The 18148-nt window shown below is 43.3% G+C and overlaps 1 protein-coding gene across 1 annotated transcript in view; it reads left to right on the top strand.

The window, feature by feature from the left end:
* Positions 1–863: 863 nt before the first annotated feature.
* Positions 864–18148, top strand: part of DCST1 (DC-STAMP domain containing 1) — a gene marked incomplete at both ends in the record, with an annotated part of 195121 nt that continues 177836 nt past the window's right edge. Inside the window, one exon of the mRNA XM_082266269.1 lies at positions 864–925. Coding sequence (XP_082122395.1) covers positions 864–925 — 62 coding nt within the window. The remainder of the gene's footprint in view (positions 926–18148) is intronic.

Below are 18148 nucleotides of genomic sequence, written 5' to 3'. Positions count from 1 at the left end.
CTTCAAGCAATAACTTTACAGATATACAAAAACCGTGGGGTATGAGAATCAAGAAGGATATAGACACGAGAGGTAACACTTTTTCTAAGCCCACCTTAAAGTGTAAAAAAAATCTACCACATACTGAAAATGCTATTTAATCCATTTTTAATATTTGCAAACTCACCTACCCATCCATGTCTCTATGCATTATTTTGCTGAGAAATCACTTTGAAAAACACCCTCCATCCTAGTATTTCTAGCCATGGCCGGCAAATGATTTATGTAATATTTACTTCCTTGAATCCACCTACTCTTAACTCCGGCATGCAGAAAGGTGTATGTGCTTAACTGAGCAAATCCCTTCTCCTCTCCTCCAGATGGAAGAAAAAATTGCCCATGAAGACTCCTGGGATATGTGACATCATTTTGGCCTAGGCCAGAAACCAGGAAGCGACTGAAGAAATGTAAAAACATGTAAATATAATATACCTTCCTATATATTTACTAATGCTAGCAGCATAAGGATTAAATTGGTGGTCATTGCCAATAAAAAAAATGCAATCATTGCTTCTAATGGTAATTATCCTTAGCAATGTCTTATTTCGGCAGTGACATCACCACCACAGGTATGCAGATACTAACAGGCAGGAGATCACACAGTTCAACAGGTTCACCATGGATATGGAGTAAAGCGCTGAAACAAATGTTCTAGCACTCAGCTCTGGATACTGGCCTAGGCCTATGGGACCCTGGGATTTTGTCTAAGTCCAAGAACAATCCCACAGGACCGGGGGGTGGTTTGTAGAGGTTTGTCATTAGTGACGAAAATTGAGTGAAATACACACAAATATTACAAGGATTAGAGCCTTACAAGTATCCTTATGAAATACTACGAGCCTAGCAAATCACAAATCAGTTACCCCAGAAAGTCTTGTAGCCAAAGGTAAGTGCTGCCATAGGTAGAAAGTATACCCTAGTAATATTGTAGAAAATAACTGCACAGCCTCCAAAGACTTTAAGAGGCAGGGAGCTCCCATTAAAAGGAACAATGGCCTGTAAATGGATCGAGACTCTCAAGAAACAGGAGCCAGTCCCAATCTCTATTTTTACAGGCCACTGTACACTGCCAATTAATATCTAGTATCTTTTTGGTGGATTTGATGGATCAATTGAATATCTTTAAGTGCAAGAATTGGGAGAGGGATTTTTCCATTTGGGATCCCTGTTCCTGTCATCTCCTCTCTGCTCCTGTGTCTGCCCAAGGAATGGCCCGTGCCTGCATTGGTTGCTAGTGTACACACATAAGATATGTACTGTTCCATCCGAGGAAGCGGACTTGGTCTGTGAAACATGTCGATACCTTCTCAATATTCACTACATTATAAAGTAATATATATCAGGATGCTACTTATATGACTGATACTTATAACGTATATGCTGTTTTTATTTGTATGTCTCCTATATGGTACCAGTAAAGTCTGTTAACCACTTCCCGCCCGCCCTATAGGCGATTGACAGCGGGAATGTGGTTGCATTATCCTGACCGGACGTCATATGATAATGCAGAGCGGCGATCGGTGATGCGGCGTGTCAGTCTGACTCCCCGCATCTCCGATCTCGGTAAAGAGCCTACTGACATAGGCTCTTTACCATGTGACCAGCCGTGTCCAATCATGGCTGGTCACATAGTACACAGGAAGAGCCATTTATCGGCTTTCCTCAGTACGTGCCTGACAGGCAAAAGTAAAGGAGAGTCGATCGGCGGCTCCCCTGACAAGAAGGGGGTCGGGTTGGAACTGATAATCAGATCATTGATTACCAGTGCAGACCCTCGTGGGGGGGGGGGTGCCACTAGAACCACTAGGGATGCCCACCCATGACCCCAGGGATGCCCACCCATGGCCCCAGGGATGCCACTATGGCCACCAGGGGTGGCAATCAGGGCTTAGGGAGCCCCCCCAGTGCCCTCCCCATCAGTGCTGCCCACCAGTGCCCATCATTGCCATCTATCAGTGCCGCCCACCAGTGTCCATTATTGCCCACCAGTGCCGCCTATCAGTGCCCATTAGTGCCCATCAGTGCTGCCCATCAGTGCCAATCAGTTCATTGATTACCAGTGCAGACCCTCGTGGGGGGGGGGGGGTGCCACTAGAACCACTAGGGATGCCCACCCATGACCCCAGGGATGCCCACCCATGGCCCCAGGGATGCCCACTATGGCCACCAGGGGTGGCAATCAGGGCTCAGGGAGCCCCCCCAGTGCCCTCCCCATCAGTGCTGCCCACCAGTGCCCTCCCCATCAGTGCTGCCCACCAGTGCCCATCATTGCCATCTATCAGTGCCGCCCACCAGTGTCTATTATTGCCCACCAGTGCCGCCTATCAGTGCCCATTAGTGCCCATCAGTGCTGCCCGTCAGTGCCAATCAGTGCCGCCTATCAGTGCCCATCAGTGCCCACCAGTGCCGCCTATCAGTGCCCATTAGTGCCTATCAGTGCCCATCAGTGCCACCTATCAGTGCCCATCAATGCCGCTTATCAGTGCCCAGCAGTGCTGCCTATCAGTGCCCACCAATGCTGCATATCAGGGCTACCTATCAGTGCCACATATCAGTGCCCATCAGTTCCGCCTATCAGTGCTGCCTATCAGTGCCGCATATCAGTGACACCCCATCAGTGCCACCCCATCAGTGCCTCCTCATCAGTGCCTGTCAGTGCAGCCTCATCAGTGCTCATCAGTGCAGAAAAAAACTTTTTTATTTACAAAATTGTATAACATAAACAAAAAAACTTTTTTTTTTTTTCAAACTTTTCGGTCTTTTTTTATTTGTTTAGCAAAAAAGAAAAAACCTTGCGGTGATGAAATACCACCAAAAGAAAGCTCTATATGTGGGGGGAAAATTACATAAATTTGGTTTCGGTACAGTGTTGCATGACTGCGCAATTGTCATTCAAAATGCAACAGTGCTAAAAGCTGAAAATTGGCCTGGGCAGGAAGGGGGTGAAAGTGCCCTGTATTGAAGTGGTTAACAATGTTCTTTCCTTTTCATGTGTTGATAACTTTTTTTGGATGTGGTACGGGACTGGCCCACACCACTTTATAGACTTTCACGGGAAAATCAAGAAATGCTTAAAATGTAGGCCACCTGTATCTATGAAATTATTGATCATTCTGACATAGGGCTCTTTCACACAGGCGGACCATTCAGATCCGCCTGTCCGTTTTCTTGGCGGATCTGAACGGTCCCCCCATGCATCCCTATGGGGCATCGGATGTCAGCAGAGACATGTCCGCTGACATCCGATCCAATCCGTCAATTCTGGACAGATGGAAACCCTATTTTCCATCCTTCCAGCGGATCGGATGGGATCGGATGAGAACGGACCGACGGTCCGTTCCCATCCGATTTCCCCCATAGAGATGCATGGGATACTGACAGCTGTGTCTCCACACACAGCGCGGAGACACAGCTGTCATCTTCCTGCTCAGTGGGGGATCGGCGGATCGATCCCCCGCTGAGAAAAACGGACTCCGTCCGATGGACGGAGTGTGTGAATGGGGCCATAAGGATTTGAGGGCACCATGCCTAATTAAGAGAGATAAGTATTATAAAAAACTTGCACAAAATAATATACAGGTAGCCAATGATAGTTATATCCTATATTTTTACATTCCTGCTACTATCTATGACTAACACAGTAGAATATTTTACTGCTAGCATAAGATAAAGTAAATTGATTTTAGTTTCCTCATATGCTGTGAGCCATCCCGTGGTTCTGCCATTGTGATTCTTTAATAGATTGCTGTGTTTGCTTGATGCTGTTCAGTGTAGTATACGTAATTCTTTATATTTACTACCAACCTAATCACATTAAGTTGGGAGAAAGAAATACACTGATAGCAGATGGTACAGAATGCAGCTGCCAGGCTACTATCTAACCAATCACGCTAATGCAATTGTTTGCCCAGTGTTTTGGCTGCCAGTCAAATGCTGAATAACTTTTAACATTAATACACTGGTGAGCCCTTTCATCATGTGAAAGAATTCATGCACCCTTAAAGATAAACTAAACCCTCCTTTTGTTTTTAGCCAAAGAAGCTGCCATCTTAGCCTCTGTTTGATCTTCCACTGCCATGATGCGGCACATGTGATCAATTATGACTCCAGCCTTTTGATGGTTTGGCAGTTTGGTTGAGAGTGAAACATATAAATTGAAATAATGGTGAAAATAGTCCGTATTGATGTCCAGAAATTTGGAAACAAAATTGAGGTAACTTGTGCAGGTACCGCTTACCGGAAACATAATGTATATAAGTCAATCAATAAGCCTCAGATGGTGGACCCAGGTGGACCTTCCGGTTCCAACGTAGATCCCGCAGTAGAATGTTGACCACAGAGATGAGTGTGAAAGGCATGTAAACTTATAGACTGGTGGGTCCCGACCATGCAAACCAAAAAAGAAGAAGCACCGCCAATGGTTAAACACCCTTACCGACTCCTGATAATAGAGGGGCAAATGATGTGGAAGGAACTAATCCAATAGGACCTCCTCACATGGAACTCAGGATGCCGATGTGAATCAACCATGGAACATAAAAAGGCACGCCATAGCATAAAACCCACGGGTATTTTATTTAGAAAAAAGAGAGGCACTTACAAGCATCAGAAGATATAGGCCAAAAGGAGAGAGGTAACAGCCGCCGGCCGGACAGCTCCGCTCGCCCGTCCTTCGTGGACAGTAACGTGAAGGTGACGTCAGCACGCCATGACTGACGCGTTTCATCAAAGATGATATTCTCAAAGGTCTTCACATCGGCATCCTGAGTTCCATGTGAGGAGGTCCTATTGGATTAGTCCCTTCCACATCATTTGCCCCTCTATTATCAGGAGTCGGTAAGGGTGTTTAACCATTGGCGGTGCTTCTTCTTTTTTGGTTTGCATGGTCGGGACCCACCAGTCTATAAGTTTACATGCTCTTCACACTCATCTCTGTGGTCATCATTCTACTGCGGGATCTACGTTGGAACCGGAAGGTCCACCTGGGTCCACCATCTGAGCAGTGGCGGCCCGTGCATAGCGGGCGCCAGGGCGCCGCCCCCCTACCCCTAAAAAAAAAAGAAAAAAAAAAACGAAAAAAAAAAAAAAAAAAAAACAAAACGAACAAATAAAGTTGTTCAAAAAAAAAATTGGGTTCGCCGGCCTGAACCCAAGGAACTGGTGGCTGGGGGGGGGGGTGGGGTTACCTCCCAGAAGAGGCGCCGATTGGCTGCCTTCTGGGGAGGTAGGGGGGTATCCTGGGCGCAAGTCTTTGCGGTTGGACACCCCCACTTTCTGATATCCTGGCTGTGATTGGTCCAGTCTACAGCCTGGACCAATCATCATCCAGGATATCGCTGACGTCGCAATGGGGGCGGTGCCGGTGCGTGCGTCAATCACTCACCGTCACCGCCGCTCAGAGAAGAGGAGAGGCCGCCCGCCGGTTCCCGCCGCCGAGACGACGAGGGAGAAGGACCCGCCGCAGAAGAGGAGGAAGAAGCTGAGCCGCGCCGCCGCCAGGTAAGTTTGAACGGAGCACGCACGCTGCACTCTGCAATCATTGGGGGACAATGCTGTGGCGCTCTGCAATCATTGGGGGACAATGCTGTGGCACTCTGCAATCATTGGGGGACAATGCTGTGGCGCTCTGCAATCATTGGGGGACAATGCTGTGACGCTCTGCAATCATTGGGGTACAATGCTGTGGCACTCTGCAATCATTGGGGGACAATGCTGTGGCGCTCTGCAATCATTGGGGGACAATGCTGTGGCACTCTGCAATCATTGGGGGACAATGCTGTGGCGCTCTGCAATCATTGGGGGACAATGCTGTGACGCTCTGCAATCATTGGGGTACAATGCTGTGGCACTCTGCAATCATTGGGGGACAATGCTGTGGCGCTCTGCAATCATTGGGGGACAATGCTGTGGCGCTCTGCAATCATTGGGGGACAATGCTGTGGTGCTCTGCAATCATTGGGGGACAATGCTGTGGCGCTCTGCAATCATTGGGGGACAATGCTGTGGCGCTCTGCAATCATTGGGGGACAATGCTGTGGCGCTCTGCAATCATTGGGGGACAATGCTGTGGCGCTCTGCAATCATTGGGGGACAATGCTGTGGCGCTCTGCAATCATTAGGGGACAATGCTGTGGCGCTCTGCAATCATTGGGGGACAATGCTGTGGGCACTCTGCAATCATTGGGGTACAATGCTGTGGCGCTCTGCAATCATTGGGGGACAATGCTGTGGCGCTCTGCAATCATTGGGGGACAATGCTGTGGGCACTCTGCAATCATTGGGGGACAATGCTGTGGCACTCTGCAATCATTGGGGGAAAATGCTGTGGCGCTCTGCAATCATTGGGGGACAATGCTGTGGCGCTCTGCAATCATTGGGGGACAAAGCTGTGGCGCTCTGCAATCATTGGGGACAATGCTGTGGCGCTCTGCAGTGATTGGGGACAATGCTGTGGCACTCTGCATTGAAAGGGGCTCGCACGCTGAACTCTGCATTGATGGGGGCACGGAACAGTTGCATTGAAGGGGGCATGCACGCTGAACTCTGCATTGTGGGGGCACAGCACAGTGTTCATTGCATTGAAGGGGGCACAGCACAGTTGCATTGAAGGGGGCATGCACGCTGAACTCTGCATTGTTGGGGCACAGCACAGAGTTCATTGCATTGAAGGGGGCACAGTGTTTATTGCATTGAAGGGGGCACAGCACAGTGTTTATTGCATTGAAGGGGGCACAGCGCAGTGTTTATTGCATTGAAGGGGGCACAGCACAGTGTTTATTGCATTGAAGGGGGCACAGCACAGTGTTGCATTGAAGGGGGCATGCACGCTGAACTCTGCATTGTTGGGGCACAGCACAGTGTTCATTGCATTGAAGGGGGCATAGCACAGTGTTTATTGCATTGAAGGGGGCACAGCACAGTGTTTATTGCATTGAAGGGGGCACAGCACATTGTTCATTGCATTAAAGGGGGCACAGCACAGTGTTCATTGCATTAAAGGGGGCACAGCACAGTTGCATTGAAGGGGGCATGCACGCTGAACTCTGCATTGTGGGGGCACAGCACAGTGTTTATTGCATTGAAGGGGGCATAGCACAGTGTTTATTGCATTGAAGGGGGCACAGCACAATGTTCATTGCATTGAAGGGGGCACGCACGCTGAACTCTGTATTGAAGGGGGCATGTACACTGGTCTCTGCATTGAAAGGGGGCATGTACGCTGGTCACTGCATTGAAAGGGGGCATATACCATCTCCTGTACCATGACCTGTGACATGCCTATACCATATCTGTGCCATGCCTGTACCATCACCTGTGCCATGCCTGTACCATCACCTGTGCCATGCCTGTACCATCACCTATGCCATGCCTGTACCATCACGTATGCCATGCCTGTACCATGACTTCAAAGTCACGCAATTTTTTACTGCGTTTTTTGACGCGAAGCAATACCTATTACATTTTTCTTTTTGCGCCCCCCCAAAAATTTTGAGCACCAGCCGCCACTGCATCTGAGGCTTATTGATTGGCTTATAAACATTCTGTTTCCGGTAAGCGGTACCTGCACAAGTTACCTCAATTTTGTTTCCAAATTTCTGGACATCAATACGGACTATTTTCACCATTATTACAATTTATATGTTTCACTTATAGCGCAACTTAATTTTACATTGGACTTTTGGGGTGTTGGTCACACTTGAGGTTGCTGCTTTATACACATTTTTGGACTAGCGCAGTTGTTTCCATTTTGTTTAGTTTCGTTGAGAGCACAAGCAAATCAGTAGGTTTAGTTCCACTCTAAGTTATACTGTATACCCCAAAAATCAATATAGTGTAGCCTACTGAAGAAGTCCTGCCTTGAACTCAACTTGTATAGGTGGGTGGAGCCTAAGGCGCAAGGTCATCCTGCGGCCATCTAAGTTCCTGCCGAGACAAGATGAGATTTGCTGAATTATTGTTTTAAGGTTGTGCTACACTATATTCATTTTTGAGTTTGTTAAAATGTGTTTTTTTGGATGTGCTGATTGATATTTGATACATGATATACTGTATACCCTTCTATTTAAAGGCACAGGAAAACCAAAGGTGCCAACAGTCTAGTGAAAAACATTTCTCTCATGCTAGGCCAACAGTTTGGCCCCCTCCCCTGCTCCCTGCCTGCCACATCTTCACAGATTTTTAAAATCTTCCTCAAGACTTATCTTTCCAGTATAGCCTATGACTGTTGGCAATGTCACACTTCCAACATACCTGGAATATAAACCTTTAAACAAGTAATATGCTTAAAGTCTAAAGGAGGCATACCACTATATAAATCTTTTTGAAATGTATTGTAAATCAGCAACCCATAAATTGTATCTAAGCATCCAGATTCAAAAATCTGCATTTATCTTAAACGTAATCTGCAAGTCAGTTTTCCTATTTTCCAATCAGTATAAATTCCTTGAGAGGAACCTGGCATTATCCTCTAACCTGTCTCTCTTATACAGTTGTATCTCATTGCCAAACACTGAATTTGTCTCTATTAATAATTTGCCAGGAACAATCTAATTTAGCGTGAATGATACATGACTATTTTTATGTTCCAAATGTATGTCTTCCCTGGATCAAAGAAAATTGCATGTGCTTTAAAAAAAGATCAAGAAGAAGAAGCTAGTTTTTCTTGCTGTCCATTTACCGTTTTTCCAACAAAATGGAGAAATAAAAAAAAAAAAAGGCTGGTTATCCAATTTGATGTGAACTGTGTAATAGGTATTAGAAAAATGATTCAATACTCTCTGGACCATGTTGTATCCTTAATCAGTTAAGGACCGGAAAGTTTTACCCCCTTAATGACCAGGCCATTTCTTGTGGCGCTGCATTAGTTTAATCGACAATTGCGATGTCCTGCGATGCTGTACCCAAAGAAAATGTATGTAAAAAAAACAAACAAACAATATTTTTCACTTTCTGCTATATAACATCCCCCCCCCCAAAAAAAAATGTAAAAATCTAATTTTGTTCATCATTTTTGGCCAATTTGTATTCTGCTACATATTTTTTGTATAAAAAATCCACATAAGCATATTTTGATTGGTTTACGCAAAAGTTATCGCGTCTACAAACTAGGGGAAAGATTTATGTAATTTCGAATTATTTATTTATTTTTTACTAGTAATGGCGGCAATCAGCAATTTTTAGCGGGACTGCGACATTGCTGCGGACAGATCGGACCCCCAACTGACATTTTTGACACTTTTGGGGGGACCAATGACATTACTACAGTAATCAGTGCTAAAACTATGCACTGTCCCTTTAGGCCCGTGTTCCCACCTTAGGGTTCCCCGTGATTTTGCAGGCCCCTACAACTCCCCCCCCCTGCTGCTGGGATTCCATTTCACCCTCACTCTTCAGACTTGGGTTTTTTTGCCTTCCCATGGGTTCCCTTTTTGTCCCCATTGTACCATTTTGAGCACTGGCCTTTCTAACATAGTTGCTTACTGTGCTCTTTCCCTACTTTGGGTCTGGTTGCCTTTGATTCGATGTAAGCTGGGATGGTTGTCAAAAGTTATGTTGATGTTATGGCATTGTTTCTCTGTTTATGTCTGTATTCTCATCTGCATTTCCTGCTTTCTGTTATTGCTCATTTTATTATCAATAAAATGTTTTTAAAAAAAAAAAAACTATGCACTGTTACTGTAATAATGACACTGGCAAGGAAGGGGTTAACCCAGGGCGATTAAAGGGTTAAGTGTGAGCATACTGGGTGTTTTCTAACTGTGAGGGGGAGGGGCTTATGACATCAACACAGAGACAGACCTGTGCTCCTAAATAGGAGGAACGCAGGAGCTCTATGTTGATAGCAGAGAGAACAACGATCTGCTGTGTTTACAACAGCAGACCGCCGTTCTCTCTTCACGGGGAGCTATTACGTGTGCCCGGCGGCCACCGGCCCCCCAGATCAGCTTCCCCTCTCGTGAATCGCATGGCGTGGGCGCTCCCCTCATGTTTGCTCCCGAGGAGCGACGTATGGGTACAGTGATTCACGCAGCCGAGGCAGCCTGCCGAAGTATATCTGCGGCGGGTGGTCGGCAAGTGGTTAAAGGGAATCTATCACTAAGTTCTATTAAAAGCTCACCTACTGATACTTAACTTCCCCACACTTTCATGCAGCCCCAGTCTTCTGTGTGAGCAGAGGGTCTAAACCCTGTATCAGCCCTGGACAGTAATATAGCTTATACAGTTAATGACCTGCTCTCCATATGCAACTACATCCTTGAACAAAGGGGAAAAGGTCTCAAACTTCCCTATACCTTGAGGGACTGGGTGTTTCCATTAGCTCCAACATAGGAAAAGAGCATCACTAAGCTGCGGAGAGGGCTTTTAAGAGACTCTGACCTGAATTCTAGTTTTGCTAAGTGCAGAACAGAATCATGTTTGCATTGTTTGATGATGTCCTAATGGCAGTACTATGCCCTCTGAACTGAGTAGATGCACAATGTCCTTGCTCCAGTGGAAACAAACCATACCCCCTTTAAACAGTGCATACATACAAGAAGCTTGAAGAGACATCTCAAAGCCTATTATTGGTGCAAGGGGAGGGGTAGTGACAGTTCTTACCTATAGGCTACTACAGCCAGAACCTTTTTTGGATAAACTTAGGGATGTAAATATTTCTGTCAATTTCCTATTTCTGTCTGTGGTTCCTTTTTGCAGATTTGGAGTGAATTTAAAGGCCAACTTCTTATTTCTGTCTGTGGCTCCTTTTGAGATTTGGAGTGAATTTAAAGGCTTTTTTTTTTTTTTTTTTTTTTTTAATAACAAACATATCAAGCTTACCTGCTCTGTGCAGTGCTTTTTCACAAAGTAGTCCCAATCCTCCTCTTTTCAGGTCCCCTGCAGGTGCTCCTTGCCCCTCCCACATGCTGGGCATTCCCTATCGCAAGCTTCTGCTCTCTGTGTCCATTCACACATGGAACGCGCCTTAGCCCCACCCCCTCACTCTCTCCTCATTGGCTCATTGACTTTGATTGCCACTGGCTCCCACTCCTGTCTCAGCCAATGAGGAGGAAGAGATCCGAGAGAGAGTGAGAGAGAGAGAAAAACCTTGAGCCTTTCCAACCACTTTAACCTCACTTACCAGCCCTCTCATAGCAGATCCTAACCTATCCCCATTTTACTGAAAAGGATGTGTTTTGTCTTGTTCCTAGCTAGAGTGATTTCCCAACAGGAAGCAAAAGGAAATCTCTCCAAAGGAATTACAGACTGTTGTACAAATATGAGAGGGGTTGTATCTCTTCCTCACTCTGTCCAAAAGAAAAAAAGTTAGGTCTGGGCTTTAAATATATTTTTCCTTGCTTCCATATAAATACAAAAATGATAAAGAAAAGACTGATGTTGACACAGAGATCTTAAATATCATGGGCTAACAGAAAGACTGAGCTATGCCAATATTCTTCAAACACAGCGGATCGATTTACAGAAGAGGCCATTATCGTATTCTGTCCACTTGGGAGGATTTTTTTCCCTTGGATGGATTTTTTTCCTTGATGATAAAATATGTTAAAATTACTTTTTCACTCATTAATAAACATGTCTCCTTAGAAGCCAAAAACAGTAGTTTGCACTTGCTGATTGCTTATAATTGGCAAAGCCTAATACAAAACTCATCAGTGATTTAAAATGTAATTTTCCCCATTTAATCATATCTTCAATATCAAGATGGCAAGAGCATGCATTTTATCAAACAAGAGATTTTGAGATAGCTGACAGCATGGGTCTGATTATAATAATGGGTTACACAACCTTAGAGGATGAACTAAGCTAACATGACTTAATATGTGTTTCAGTGCTTTGTCTCCTTATTATACAAACTAGGCAGATCTATAACATATTCTTAAAGGATATAAATGATTAGACATAGAAAATAAGTATGCTTCCTTCCAGCCCTCTCTAATCTTTTTTGAGTAAAACATACCTTCTGCTACAGAAGCCGAAGTAGGCTGCCCAGAAAGTTAGGGATCAGGATTCCATGGAAACACGAGCGCTGAGATGTCTTCTTTGACATGGCGCATGCGTTAAACAACTCCATACCCTGCATTTGACTACCATCAACCTGTGAGTTAAGAAACAGGAGTCAATTATAGCTCAAGAGGCTACAGATAGCTTTGAAAAACTGCATCTATAGAATCTGTCTTCTGACTTGCTGGACAACCTGCAATGGCTCTGAACGTGGGAATTTGTTGCTCAAAATAAATTAGGGATATAACAAGAGGGAACATATTTATTTTTTATATGTAATCATTTATTTATCCTTTAATGTGCATGTTTAATCCAATTTTCTCTTTTATAGCTGAACTTGTATGGCATACTTACATTGGTCCAGCTTGACACAATGTAGGTATGTGCTACGCATACCTGGTGCACCTCTGGGGAAGTTGGAAATCACTAGACACTAGATGTGCATAGAGCCTGACAAGATTAGTTGACTGAAAAATTATTACTGAGTAGCTAGATTGAGAATTTAAGTTTAAAGGGATACTAAAGGCTTGAATATTGTTTCTAAAATAAAGACAAAGTTATACTCACCTGCTCTGTGCAATGGTATTACACACAGTGGTCTCTTACCTCCTATTCCAGGGTCCCTCACGGGCACTTTCTGCTCCTTCACTTCTCCATGTGTCCTCATAGCAAGTTGCTTGCTATGGGGGCACACATGTGGGCATGAGTCGAGCTGCGGGCACCCATGGACACACACAGTGCAGCTTGACCCTGCTACATGTTCCTTCCTCACAGAATTTGATTGAGAGCAGCAGGAGCCAACGGGCACTCAGCTTTGGTTTCTAGTGGCTCCCACTGCTGCCTCTGTACCTGTGAGAACAGAGAGAGAGACCAGTGTTGCTGAAGGTAGGCATGGCGCTGGATCAATACAGGACTCAGGAAAGTATTTAGGGAGGGGGTGGGGGAAACAGCTAGCGAAGGTTTTATACCTTAATGCCGGTAACGCAGTAGGGTAAAAAGGAACCTTTTTACTTTACAACAACTAACTCTAACCACCAGGGAAAGTTAATTCTGCTGTTCTTCCCAACTTTTATCTACAGCTCTGGTGCTTAGTGGCGTACTGACTATGTTCACAGTTCTTCTGCTGCCTGTCCTCGATTTAGACATACTTTTTGTTATAATCAACCACACAATTGTCCCAACGGATGTTGCCAGGTGCCACAGACAAAATGTTGCTATAGGGGATCCATGAGTTGTAGTTATGCCCCTGGTGGCATAACTCCTGTTTTATTTTAAAGTAGAGTGCAGCTTTACCTTATAAAGGTGAGATGGTAGAGTTCTTATCAAATTATCTTTAAAAAAAAATAATAATAATAATACCAAACACCTGGTTTGCTCTAAGCAAGATGTTCCATTTTGAAACTTTACAAAAGGCTGACAGATTCATTGTAAGCTTATATATATAAATAAAATGCATTGGAAAGGTAAAATTAAACTTTAATGGATGCCTAGGTCATTGTGTTCTATCCATTCTCTTGTGCCTTCTTCTCTATTCCTTTTTAAAAGAACCTTTTCTATTTTATATAAAAGAAAATAGTCTTATTAACAATCATGCCATCAACACCCTAGGATTAGAAAACTCATACATATATTTTGTTTTCACCATTTTAAACCTCAGGATCATTAGACTGTGAACGAAATGAAAGGAAACATGAAAAAGCATTAATAAAACATCAAGTAAAGAATTATATGTATTGGCGGTGATATTTTTATTAGAGGATTCCCAGGCCCGCCCAAGGGAAAGTCAATAGCTCAGATTTCTCGCATTAATAAAAATTATTTGCATTTTGATATTTTTTTTCCCCCACCCTATAAAGGCTTGGTGTAATGTGATATATGGCTGGCAGCAATATAAAGATTCACTGGCTTATGTAGTAAGGCCATGAACTATATACAGGATGTAGCCCTAACTAGCAACGAATCAGGATTCTTTTACAACTCGGTCTTAAAGTAGATGCAAACAATCACTAAAATCACACATAAGATTTAATATGGTCATTTAACACCAAAAATAATTTTCAATCTGTTTATATGCCTTTGATTCCTCCTGTATTGAATTATATTGTAACTGTAGTGTTTGCCGTTGCCAAACATTGTAAAGCGATGTGCAAACTGTCGACGCTATATAAATCCTGTATTATAATAATAATAATAATAGTTTTAGAAAACTTGCATTAAGAAATGCTATGCAGTTGTTGCTGGAGTGTATTTAGACATGAATTGGCTGCTGGAGATCGGCATCACTGAGATGTAAAAATATTTAAAAAAATAATCAATTGAGTATAATACAGCACCTTAGCGAACTAAATATCATTCAGTTGGGTTTTCATCTACCTTTTTTACAACTGATAATCTTTATTAAACTTTTAAGAAAGTTTAAGAAAATTCCATCTACTTGTGGAATTAAAGGATTACAATAAAAAACTGAGAACAGGCAAGCTTTTTTTTTTGCAGAAGAGAAATGCAATGTCTCTATTGCATTAAAGCACACTTTTGCATTAAAGCACATCCCACAATGCATATGCGCAGCTCAGTTTACATTCCAGCTCAATGCCAATGTGCCAGAATGACTGAAATCCTCTACATGCGCGGGAGTAACGTCATACCATGTGGTGAATTGAAGTCAAAGACTTGCACCCGGGTGAACCCAGGGAGATGTCGGCAAGGCTTTCTTAAAAAGCAGATAACTTGGCTAATATTCAAATGCTACCCAAAACTGCAGTATTAGCGACTAACTTCCTATGTCCCTCTGGGACCCCACTTCTGGGATTTTCCTGCAGCAGTTTTTTTGTATCTGCCTCTCTCTCAAGGTCATGAAGAAAGCCTCCTTTTTGCTGCAGTCTTAACAGTATATCCAAACACAAGAACAAAAATATATTATATTGCAACTTATGAATCCTTAGAATAGTGGCTGCAATAGCTTTTTTCATTCAAGATTTTTATTCCATTATTTTTACTTGGTGGTCCTGCCAGTAACACACTTCCTGTCCTAGGGTGACAACCCTCACCTACTGCACTTTGTCTATGCAGTGTTGTAATCTTGTGCAAAAAAGTCTCTGCGCAGTGGAGGAACTAACCTAGTGAAAATGTAAATATATGAATATATCTTTGATTCCGACAATAAATCTTAATAAGGTACTAATTATTGCACATATATGCAAATCAACAAAAAATTACAAAAATTAGTAAAAAAAATAAAAACATTGATGAAAAAAAAAAAGATAAAAATACATCTCACTGCTACCACTGTAAAATTCTAACGTAAAATACCAACTCTCAAAGTGCAAATATTCCACTTCAAAGTAGCGCCGTGACTTATAAGTGTTATTATAAATGTTCACACGTGACATAAAGTGTCCATAATAAATGAGTCCACCAATTGATAGTGCAAAAAAACAAAACAACAGTGCTCTAATATTCCCCCACTGCAACTGGTTAAAATCATATACTGCTTCACGTGCACAAGTGATCCCTCTCCCCAGCAGATGCGCACTCACTAAATTTATATGCCTACCACTGTCATGGTTGGCATAATAATTGTGTTAAAACTACCAGCTGTTTAACCCCTTGGCACTGACCTACGCAAATATGCAGCCTCTCAGCGCTTTGTCCTTTGTGCTGAGAGGACACATATTTGTGCAAATTACTGCCAATATACCTTTGGCAAGATTGCTTGCCATGCACGCTCCCGGCCGGGACATAGATGAGTGAGTTTGCGGTGGAGGAACTTGACTGGCCTGCATAGAGTCCTGATCTCAACCCGATAGAACACCTTTGGGATAAATTAGAACAGAGACTAGGAGCCAGGACTTCCCTCCAACATCAGTGCCTGAACCCACAAATGCGCTTCTGGAAGAATGGTCAAATATTCCCATGGACACACTCCTAAACCTTGTGGACAGCCTTCCCAGAAGATTTGAAGCTGTTAGAGCTGCAACGAATGGGCCAACTCATTATTGAACCTCATGGACTAAGACTGGGATGCCATTAAAGTTCATGTGTGTGTAAAGGCAAAATACTTTTGGCAATATAGTTTAAATTTAACAGACCAAATGGCTACAGAGAGTTTATTGTTAGGGTTTAGATACACTCTTTTAAATGTATGTAATGGATGGAGCTGAGAATGTTCCTGTGCTGGTAAGAGCATTGTACATGAACCTATATATAATGTATTAACATGTAGAAAGCATACATTTTTTAAAACCTGCAGTAAGGATATGGATGTTTGCCTTAAAAATAATATAACACCCCTATTGAAAAAAAAAAAATATTTCCAGGTTAGTTTAATACGTTGTAAAGCTCCTAGCCAACTTTATTGCAGACTCTTACCAGTTCCTGCTCTGTTTATACTGACCTTTGACAATCACTTCCTCCTTTCTGAGTAGTAAATGGGTAAATCGGCCTACTATAGTCGCATCATGAGCCCTCATGTTGTAACTGGGGAAACACTGCAGCAGTGAGCCAATCAAGGAGTGGGTAGTGATATTTCGCAGGGTGTTCTAAACTTCCAAAAATGCACAGGGCACCTCCAGTTGCCACTTTTTCAAAGAAGCAATATTTGGATTTTTGTCAAAATGACAATTTAGTAGCTGGCTCCAGACTGAAAAAAGTATATATACACTGCTTAAAAAAATGAAAGGAACATTTTGAAAACACATCAGATCTCAATGGGGAAAAATATCATGCTGAATATCTATACTGACATGGATTGGGTAATATGTTAGGAACTAAAGAATGTCACCTCATTTGATGAAAATGAAAATGATCAACCTACAGAGGGCTGAATTCAAAGACACCTCGAAAATCAAAGTAAAAAAATTATGCAGCAGGCTAATCCATTTTGCTGAAATTTCATTGCAGCAACTCAAAATGGTACTTGGTAGTTAGCAAGAACTTGGAAGAAACAGGTGGGCTCCTGATAAAGTCACAGAAGAAGATAGTGATGTAGCAGATTGCATTAAGACAAGGTAGGTATTGCTAAGCAGTTAAGAATGTGAACTGAGGACAACCCTGCATAACAGCTAAAGGATGATTAAAAAAAAAAAAGCAGAGGTTGGGGTGGGGTGTGGGAGTAAGCGATCTAATTCATGAAACGCGTCAACCCGACACGTCTGTTATGTGCATTGTACTGTCTGTCTGCTGTACCGAAGAAGAATAAAGGAGTTTTGATTGTTTTCATCTTACATTTCCTGAGTGCGGTCTACTTTCTTGGATTTTCTATTGCTTGGACGGCGGATCTGACCAGCACCAGCTATTGAACTGACACCTGAGCGGCTCTGCTCTTTGTTGTTATTTGTCGGGGTGTGGGAGTTAGCATCACTCTTTAAGAGGAGCCTGTTACCTTGCCCATTTAGAAAAAAAGTGATGGGGTCTCTTTAAAGTCCACCAGTTATATTGACCTTCACAGCATTTACTCGCCTCACCTTTTCCACTGTCAGCACTGAAAATACCTGGTGCTTCTGTGTATAGAGGGACATGTAACCTGTAACTTTCCCCCAAGATGAAGTGCTGGGGCTTAGAAGCCAATCTCTAGTTCAGACCACTGTCAAATGACAGGAGCTGACATCATGTCTACATGTAGACTGTGACACCTGGTATCAAAGCTGCATCAGAAGAAGAAGTAGCTGGAAAGCGTTCTGAAGGTGAGTATAATTATTAAGAAGAAGAACATTGCTTTTTGGTGCTCCAGATCATTTACAAACTTCCCAGCCACCATCTGGACACACCTCTCCAGGGATTGGCAGGGGTTGCAAAAAAATATTCAGCCTATTTGCCCAATACCCCTTACCCAATATGTTTTGGAAATCTACATAAAAGAGGGGGAAGCAGTCAAATCTGCAGAATCCAGAGCTGCCCAAAGCAATCACACACTCTACTACTGATTAAAGGAGTGTCAAAAACTAGATTTGCCTAGGAGGCTGCAGCAGTCAGTGGGAGGACCTGGGGGCATGTCACTGGGGGTAATTAGCAAGAACTCATAAGAGACAGGTGGGCTCCTGATGAAGTCACAGAAGAAGAAGAAGATGGTGATGTAGCAGATTGCATTATGACAAGGTAGGTATTGCTAAGC

Source organism: Pelophylax lessonae (genome assembly GCF_965119305.1).
Source record: "Pelophylax lessonae genome assembly, chromosome: 8".
In the NCBI taxonomy this organism is placed as follows: domain Eukaryota; kingdom Metazoa; phylum Chordata; class Amphibia; order Anura; family Ranidae; genus Pelophylax; species Pelophylax lessonae.
The sequence above is the reverse complement of the archived record's forward strand: the minus strand, read 5'-3'. Positions and strand labels throughout refer to the sequence as shown.